Here is an 8,840-nt window from a genome sequence, read left to right as displayed (position 1 = left end):
CCCCATCAGGGCCCGCCCGGTACTCTGGCTCCGCCCCATCAGGGCCCCGCCCAGTACTCTAGCTCCACCCATCAGGGCCCACCTGGTACTCTGGCTCCGCCCCATCATGGCCCCGCCCGGTACTCTGGCTCCGCCCCAGTGCTTTAGCCTCCGCCCAGTACTCGGACCCGCCTGTACGCCCACCTAAGCTCCTCGCCCCCTCCAGCCACCCGCCGAGACCCCGGCCGCCTTGCTGCCCTCCCCTCTGTCCCCCGTGGACAGGGGGCCTTGAACGACTAGCACTCAGAATGAGATTGGTGAGCTGGCGGACATTTTAACTGGAACACTCTGGCTGCTGTTTGAGGGGAAAGGCCGGCATCAGACCAGCCAGGAGCTCCTGCTTACGCATGCGGAGTCATAGTGTGGACCCGGGCAGGCGGTGTCGGTGGTTCGGTTCGCGTGCTTGGTTCTTCACGCGTCTGAAGTGCAAACAGACCGGATGCGGGGTGCAAGTGAAGGATGTGCTGAGGCTGGCTACACCGCTGGGGGCCTGGGCTACTGAAAGGGCAGATAGCCCGTTGACAGCATGGCAGGGCAGCAGGAGTGGCGAGCAGGAGTCCCCAGCAGAACTCCCAGGGAAGAAGTGAGTCAGGCCACTGGGGGTGTGAGTCTGCGGTCCAGCCTAAGTCGTGTGCCCAGCGTTACCTGGTCCCCTGTGCCCAAGCTACATCAGCTTGCTGAGGAAGAGCAGACTCAAGCGGGAGCTCCGGGCTGCCCCATGGAAGGCAGGTGAGCTGGGACCAGCAGCACCCACAGGGAGCTGGGTGACCAGGGACCTGGACACCAAACCAAGACGGGTTTCAACAAGGAGGAGTGCTCCACTGTGTGAGGGCCACCCACCAGCAATAAGATGAGACCTGAGAGCAGATTGTGGGTTCTGCATCCTGGGGTTGCCGGTGTCCCGATGAGAGTTCGGGTAGAAGGAAGGGGAAAGCCCAGGTAGAGAGGGTGTAGGAAAGAAGAGAAGAAAATGGACTGAGACGGCAAGTGGGGACAACACCCCAGACACATCTTAGAGGGACAAAGAGGAGATCTGTGGGGACAGGGGATCGGTGAGGTAGAAGCCAGATCATCTGGGTCAGGTGCTGTGAGCGAGGCATCACTGGGGCCCCTGCGGCTCCCTGGCTGTGCAGGGACTGGTGACTCACGACTGCCTCTCCCTTCCTCCTGAAGACGCTGCTCAAGTGGTCCTCTCCATCATCCAGACCCTGGCTCCCCTCAGAGGAAAGAGGCTGCATAGGGCAACCCTTGACGGCGACCTCCACCGCCCACAGCCCCCTGTGCTCCACCAGGCTCTTGGCCTTACTCCCCTTGCCTACCTGCTTCCTCTCCTTGGGCTGCTTCCGTCTACCCACCGCTTTATTGTCTCTTCATCTCTTCGATCCGAAAGCAAAAATTTCCAAAAAACCAAAACAAGAAATCATAAAAGAAAACACTGGTTGATTCGATTATGCAATTTGAATTTCCTTGTTTGGAAAAAAATAGCAAAACTTAAAAAGAAAATACAGTGGCAGGACGTGGTGCCACACTCTGCGCAGTGTGGCATCAGCAGAGGTTTGAGCAACGTCCCCAGGGACTTCACGGGGACTGTCAGGACTTTCCCGAGGGTCTTACAGAGGGGCGATTGGCAATGTACATTAAGAGCCTCCACACAACAAGTCTGTTTTGGGGGAAATCGATGACAAAGATTTATGTAGTAGATTTGTCACTGGGAACGTTGCAGTCAACTTAAGTGCCCAGCGGTTGGGACATGTATGGAACAAGATGAGGCCACAGCAGCCACATAAGGAAGGGCTGGTTCTCAGCACGATGCTGCTGGAAGCAGTCGTGTGTGGGGCCATGAGACTAACCAGCTCACAGGGATCCAATCACAAGGACATGGTGACTGACATGGCTGCCACCCCTATGTGTGTGGCCCGGGAGCTAAGAATGGATTTTATGTTTTTGAATGGTTGAAAGGAAATCAGAAGAACATTATCTCACAATAAGCGGAAAGTGCGCGAAGTTCAAACTCTAGTGTGCACGCACCCTGGTGCAATCGTCTCCGTGTTGTCTGCTTCCCACGGCTATGGCACAGCGGAGTGGCTGTGACCGAGACCAGGAGGCCAGCAAAGCTGCAAATACTTCTAAGCAGCCGTTTATAGAATATCTTTGTGGACCCCGTCTACGTAAATGGATGGAGGAACACTGCCAGGCAACGTGGAGCTCTGGAACATGACTATTGGAGGTTCTGAAGTGTTTTTACTTTTCTGTGGTTCCATTCTCTCTCTAGGAGCATGCACTGCTTTTATAACAAAAAAGTAGAAGTCTTCAATTAAATTCCACACTCACGAAAACCTTCCCTGCACCCTCACCCCACCTGCTATGCCCCCTCGGGCCTCCTCTCCCAGACAGCGGTCATTCAAGGGCCCTCTCCTCCTCGGGAACCGGCTGCCGGGCCTGCACAATGGGGTGCAGAGTGAGAAGGGTGTGTCTGGGCCCATCGCCCTCCTGAGCTTGCCTTCACTGTTCCTGGGTGGGCAGGGGACACCCACAGGCCTGGGCACACCTTTAGCACCATGTGAAGCTTCACGCCAGTTCTAGCCCTGGCCTCCTTGAAGGTCCTCCACCTGGTGAAGCTCAGCTGTCCCCGAAAGGACAGAGGCCCACTCCTCTCCACCAGGGAACAGAGGGCTCAACTTGGCCACCTGGAAGTTAGCAAGGGGTCAGCAGCTCAGTGCAGTAGGCACATTTGAGGGGCGGGCAGCTGTGGAAAGTTCCTGTGGCAGGTGTTTAGAGCAGTGAGCCTGAAAGAACCGGGAGATCAGGGGCCAAACCCTGATCTGGGATCACACCTACACGGTGAGGCTCAGAGAGGTCAGTCAGCTCATCAGAGGCAGATGGGCACCGTGGTCCAGGACCTGCCACAGTAGGGAGAGAGCCCCCTCCCCTGGGGGCCCGCCTGAGCTCTCAGTGCCTCCTCTGTGTTCCCCAGGTGTCTTCCTGCCCCCGTCTCCGACAGCAGCAAATGAGCCCGTCCTGGAAGAAGCGGGGATTGTAACCCTGGCACCCCTGGCCGACATGCTAAACAGCCCGCAGGCCAGCCCCACAGCAGGCTCCATCATGAGCCCCCTGATGGGCCCATTCAGTGCACTGCTGCCCTGCCCAGGGCCCATGTCACAGAACAGCCTGCTCGCCAGCCTCCTGACCAGCCCCTTGGCAGTGTCCACGGCGGGCACACTGGCCAGCTCCCTGGGCCTGCCCTCCACCGGCCCCCTAATTCCAAGCAGTCACCTGACTGGCCCCATGGCAGTGTCCCCAGCAGGCACACTGGCCAGCTCCCTGGGCCTGCCCACCCCCAGTCCCCCGACTCCAAGCAGTCACCTGATTGGCCCCATGGCAGTGTCCCCAGGAGGCACACTGGCCAGCTCCCTGGGCCTACCCTCCACCGGCCCCCTGAATCCAAGCAGCCACCTGACCAGCCCCATGGCAGTGTCCCCAGGAGGCACACTGGCCAGCTCCCTGGGCCTACCCTCCACCGGCCCCCTGAATCCAAGCAGCCACCTGACCGGCCCCATGGCAGTGTCCCCAGGAGGCACACTGGCCAGCTCCCTGGGCCTGCCCTCCACCGGCCCCCTGACTCCAAGCAGCCACCTGACCATATCTCAGAGCAGCCCGTTGATGGCCCCTATCACAGGCACAATGGACATCTCTCTGAGCAGCCCCCTGCTCACCTCCACGGCTGCCCCTCTAGGCGTCTCTCAGAACCCTCTGGCCAACCCCATGAGCAATCTGGTGCTGTCAGAGGCCCCGAAGGTGCAGCTGGCAGAGCCACTCCACGGATGCCCTTCGGGACCCCATCTCTCAGCTGGCGTGGGGCCTGCTGCCACCTCCAAAGGTAACTGGTGCAGGGGGAGGGGCAGCAGGAGGCCCTGGGGGAGGGGGCCCCCTGCCAGGCCGGTCCCAGGTCCTGCCTTGCTCTTATCCTCCTCCCCTCCTTTCTGCCCCCACCTTGTCACTAGTACCGCTCTCCACCGAGCACCCCCAGCCAACCCAGGACCCGGAGCCCCTCAGCATGACATTTGTGGGTGCTCCCATCCAGACCTCCACCCCTGTGGGCACAGTGGGCACGACTGGTCCCACAACGGCCTTCTCCTGTGGCACCTCAGATGCCCAAACCCAGCCTGGTGCCCCCCAGGGACAAGCGGTTATTGCCTCTGTCCCCACCTCCTCAGCTGCCTCCCAGACCGTCACAGTCCTCCCCTCTGCCCCCACTCCCGCCCCCAAAACTGCAACCAACTACACCTCAAGTACCACCCACATTGCCCAGTGCACCCCCCACTCTCCCACCAGGGCACACCACTCCCCCACCAGGCCCTTGCCCACCTCCCACTCCCCTCCACGCAATCCCCACTCCCCACCTCGAACCTCCTCCTCCCCGGCCTCTGTCAACGACACCCGTGGCCCACGGGTCACCGAAACATCTCGAAAAAGCATCCTGGATTTGGAGCGGAAGCTGGCCCACCGCAAGACCAGCAAGTTCCCTGACAGCCACCGAGGTCAGTGCCACAGCCGGTTCACACGGGTCTGGAGGGTCCCGCCACACTTCGAGAGCTCCTGGGCACCGGCCTGGGCTGCTGACCACGGCTGCTGACCACTCCCTCCACCCCTGTTGTCCTCAGAGCCGAAGCCGCTGGCTTGGGAGAGGCTGGTGGGAGAGATTGCCTTTCAGCTGGACCGCAGGATCCTGTCGAGCGTCTTCCCCGAGCGCGTGCGCCTCTACGGCTTCACTGTCTCCAATATTCCCGAGAAGATCATCCAGGTGGGCACTGCTGTCTCCCGCTCACCTCGAGGGCCTGCCCCAGCACCTGGCAGCAGTGGGGAGCAGGCTGGCCCTTGAGGGGCCGCTGGGGTCCCTGCACTCAGCCAGGCAAGCCCAGCGGGACCGAGGGCACGTGGGAAGAGAGGAGCTGCCGTGCTCAGTCCAGGTGGCCTGCAGGTGTCCTGGGCATCTAGCAGCAGGAGCCTGTGGTCCCAGCCACGCGGCCCTCCCAGAGGACAGGGCAGCAGAGGGTCCTGAGCACCGTCAGACCTGTACTCTTCCCCTTTATCACTGCAATGGCCTCCCAGGGCCTTTCCCAGACTGGCAGAGCCCACACCTTCTCCCCTGCCCTGCCGGTGTCCTAAAGGATCTCTAGGGGGCACATGGAGACAGGTCCTAGAGCCTCTGAGCAGCTGTCCACCTCCTGGCCAGGGACCTCAGACCGAGGCTCAGCATGCGGTCCACTGCATCTGCTCCTGTGAGGGATGCGGAGGCCAGAGTATGATGCTTTCCAAGCATGCTTGACACCAAGGCACCGAGGCCCAGGAGCAGGTCAGATGCGGGCTGTGCTGGGCTGCAAGCCAGGAGCCACTGTACAGAATGAGCGCATGCGCGCCCCTCCCCCACACCACGCCGGCGCACCACCTGAAGAAGGGGGTGTGTACACCTCTGCTGCCTTTCGGTCACGTGGGCTTCCCTTGGGAAATAGCCCTCTGTGTTCAGGCCACCTACTTTCAGGTGGTCTCTGTCTGCACACCGTAGATCTGGGTGTGTGACTGGGCAGGACCGACTCTGGTTACAGTGGGTTCATGCACGTCCAGGTTTGAGCTTGGCTGTTCCTGTTGTGAAGGTGCCTTTGTCTTTAATTGTAATGTGGTCGGAATCACCCCCCCTATTCCTTTATCCTTTGTACTTTCCATGCCTTGCTTGAGGCCGGAGCAGTTGGGGGCAAAGCTGAGCTGTCAGTCCTGTCAGTCCCCTGTGCTTTTGGGGGGCTCCCCAGCTCCGCTGACCTCACAACAGGGGGACCGAGTCTGGGCATCTCTCTTCTTCCAGGTTGTCTGGGTTCCTCTTGGCCCTTTGCTCTACAGTATGAATTTCAAGATCAGTCTGTCTAGTTCACATTTTTAGTTTTGCGTTGACTCACAGATGGGACTGGGGAAGATACACATCCCTAGGGTGCTGGTCCCGCCTACCTGCTGCTCCCCTCGTTCGTGTCACTGGGCCCACTTGGGTCATGCTTGGTTTGACTCCCCCCTCCCCTTGACTTGTGTCCAGGCCCACCAGGCCACTGCAGTGTCACGATCATGAGGACAGACTGGCCATGGCTGTTTAAAACGGGGCAAGGGACATGGTAGGAGCACGCTCCGATGTGTCTGGAACGCTGCAGCTAGTTGGCAAGACCACATTTATTTATAAGCACAAGCCTAGCTGCCCACATAGAAATTAGATAGTAACATCTCCATGAAAAGACATGTCGTACTGTTTGAAACACCCGTTTAAATAGAAGAAGATGAAAACACGTCCACCTTTGATGGGGCTTGCCTGCATAAGTCCTGTGTCCCTGCGCTCCTCTGCACTTTCTCCTGCGAGTTATTGTTTATGCTGTAGAATGTAAGTCACAGCACTAAGTGGCGACTCTTCAGAGAAGAGGCAGGAAGAGGAAAGCAGAATGTAGCAAGGCAGTTGTTTTTGGTGTGTGAGGAAGTCCGGGCTCAGTGCTCCCTGAGCCAGGGCCTCTGCCACCATCTTGGCAGCCTCTGGGGAGCCTGTGGCTCTCACCACAACCTTCCTCTGGTCATTCTGCCCAACGGCCACTGTCACCAATTCCAGAGTCTTTGGCCCCACTTACCTTCCATCAGCAACAATGGGCGCTGCCAGGATGGGCACTTGTGTCCAAGCTTTTGAGAGGAGGCCCCACTGGAGCCTGTGTGCACAGGTGTTGCCTTCGGGACCCATGCGGACACCCCCTGGCTGGCCTTCTGCAGGGCCTACTGCAGGGTGACTGACCTCCAGTCACTTTTGGGGATCATAAAGATGCACCCTGGTCTCAGGCTGTCCTGCTGACTTGGCTGCACCATTTGTTGGATTCTGCCTGATTCTGATTTTACTTCCCCAGCCTTTTAGTCCCCTTTATCAGAGTATCTTGTTTGTTTTTCTGCATGGTGAACTCCAAATGCTGGTGGTTGCTGCATTCCCCAAATTCTGTGCAGACCAACGGAACCTGGTCAGGCCTGGTCCTGTCCAAACCAGGGTTGTTTGCTTCTTGAATGTGGTAACGTTTATTGCTACAAAGCTTTAAAAGAGCCCCATTTTCAATGAGGACTCGTTGGCTTTTTTCATTGAGCCTGGCCATCATTTTTTTGTAAGTTTGCAGACCGTTGTGTCATCTTTTTTTTTTTAAACTTTATGGGGGAACAGTGTGTTTTTCCAGGACCCATCAGCTCCAAGTCAAGTAGTTGTTTCAATCTAGTTGTGGAGAGCATGAGTATCGAACTGGCAGCCTTGGTGTTATGAGCACTGTGCTCTAACCAACTGAGCTAACCGGACGCCCCAGTTGTGTCATCTTTTAAGCCCAACTAAAAGTGTTCCAATGCTCATATGTCACCTCTTCTACCCAGTTGCAAAGGTCTTCCATTCTATGGGAGATGCTCTGAGCTGCCTTCCTTTCGACACCCCACTCCTAGGAGACCCTGAGTCTAGCTGCATCAGTGAGGATAACTGAGGGTGCTACCTCGTGACTGTCCAGCTGGGCCCGTGATGCCCTCTGATGTCCTCCTGAGTCCCACTCACTAGCCTGCTGAAAATGTTTTGGATTTTTGTGTAACGATTTGTTATCTGGCTACCTGGCCAGACCCTCTTACTATTTGTCATAGCCTGCACATCATCTCGGCTTTTCTGTGTAGATAATCATATTGTACAGTATTTAAAAGGAGCAGATAACATGGCAATCTCATGCTGTTTCTGGCTTGACTAGGAACACACTCACTAACCTTCACATTAGGTAGGACGTGTGTCCCAAGCTTTTTGCCAGATATTCTCAGGCAAGTCAATCAGAGTTCTTGGTTGCAGATAAGAGAGTCTGCGCTAGCCAATGGAAGCACAAAGGGGCTTATTATAAATGTTTGGGTGGTCAAAGAAGCTCGCAGGAAGATACAAAATAGGACTTGTTTGCTATACAGCCAGTAAAAATGCCAGCACACCAGGGACTTTCCTAGAGGACACACCAGGGACTTGCCCCAGGGACAGCAGGCAGCCACCCAGCCTGATGCCCACAATTTGGTACAGATGCCCTGAAGAACCAGCGCCATAGGCAGCCACTTCAGTCTCCCCAAAACCTGCTCCTGTGTGCACCTCCTCCTCCAGGCACTCACTTCCACCTGCAAGTTTCCTCCTCAGGCATCTGCTGGGCAGAAACCCAGGTCCCAGGGCTACCTAAGCCACAAGGGAGCCTGGAAAACGTGATTTTTAGCTTCCAGGCTCTTAGAGTTCAGGAAGGCACTAGACAGAAGCCGGAGGAGCCAGGTTCAGCCTCTGCTACGTCAGATTAAGAAGCTTTCCCTCTTCCCCAGAGTTTTTAGTTATTTTTCTGAATCATAGACAAATATTCAGGTTTTTTTTAGAATGCTTTTTCCTGCCTTTCATTGAGATGATAACCTGGTTTTTTTCCTCACTTGCCCTTTTCTCTTGATCCTAAACTACAGCGATTCCTGGTGTTTTTATTGCACTGGGATGTTTGTTCTTGTGTACGACTTCTAGCTTCGTTGTGTTTTTAGAGACTGTGCCAAACTGCTGTGACAGAAATGCAGGGGCTTCAATAAGCCAGATGTTAATCGTAGGGCCCTGCCGCCCACCCTCGCACCTGTCAGGGTCCTGGAGATCCCCGCTCCTGGCCCAGGGGGCGGAGCTCACAGTCCTAGTCTCATCCCATTGGCTAGAACTTAGTGACGTCATGACTTGCTGCAGGATGGCGGGACACGTGGTCTCAGCAGGGCGTTTC

The 8,840-nt window shown here is 57.0% G+C and overlaps 1 protein-coding gene across 1 annotated transcript in view; it reads left to right on the top strand.

Moving 5' to 3' along the window:
- Positions 1–8,840, top strand: part of SPATC1 (spermatogenesis and centriole associated 1) — a 23,562-nt gene that overhangs the window by 5,714 nt on the left and 9,008 nt on the right. Inside the window, exons 2-5 of the mRNA XM_019630123.1 lie at positions 3,014–3,339; positions 3,688–3,916; positions 4,041–4,577; positions 4,701–4,840. Of these exons, the coding sequence (XP_019485668.1) occupies positions 3,014–3,339; positions 3,688–3,916; positions 4,041–4,577; positions 4,701–4,840 (1,232 nt within the window). The remainder of the gene's footprint in view (positions 1–3,013; positions 3,340–3,687; positions 3,917–4,040; positions 4,578–4,700; positions 4,841–8,840) is intronic.

The sequence above is a fragment of the Hipposideros armiger genome, unplaced genomic scaffold (assembly GCF_001890085.2).
Source record: "Hipposideros armiger isolate ML-2016 unplaced genomic scaffold, ASM189008v1 scaffold_897, whole genome shotgun sequence".
NCBI lineage: Eukaryota > Metazoa > Chordata > Mammalia > Chiroptera > Hipposideridae > Hipposideros > Hipposideros armiger.
Note: the sequence above shows the minus strand (reverse complement) of the source record. Positions and strands in the feature narration are given on the sequence as shown.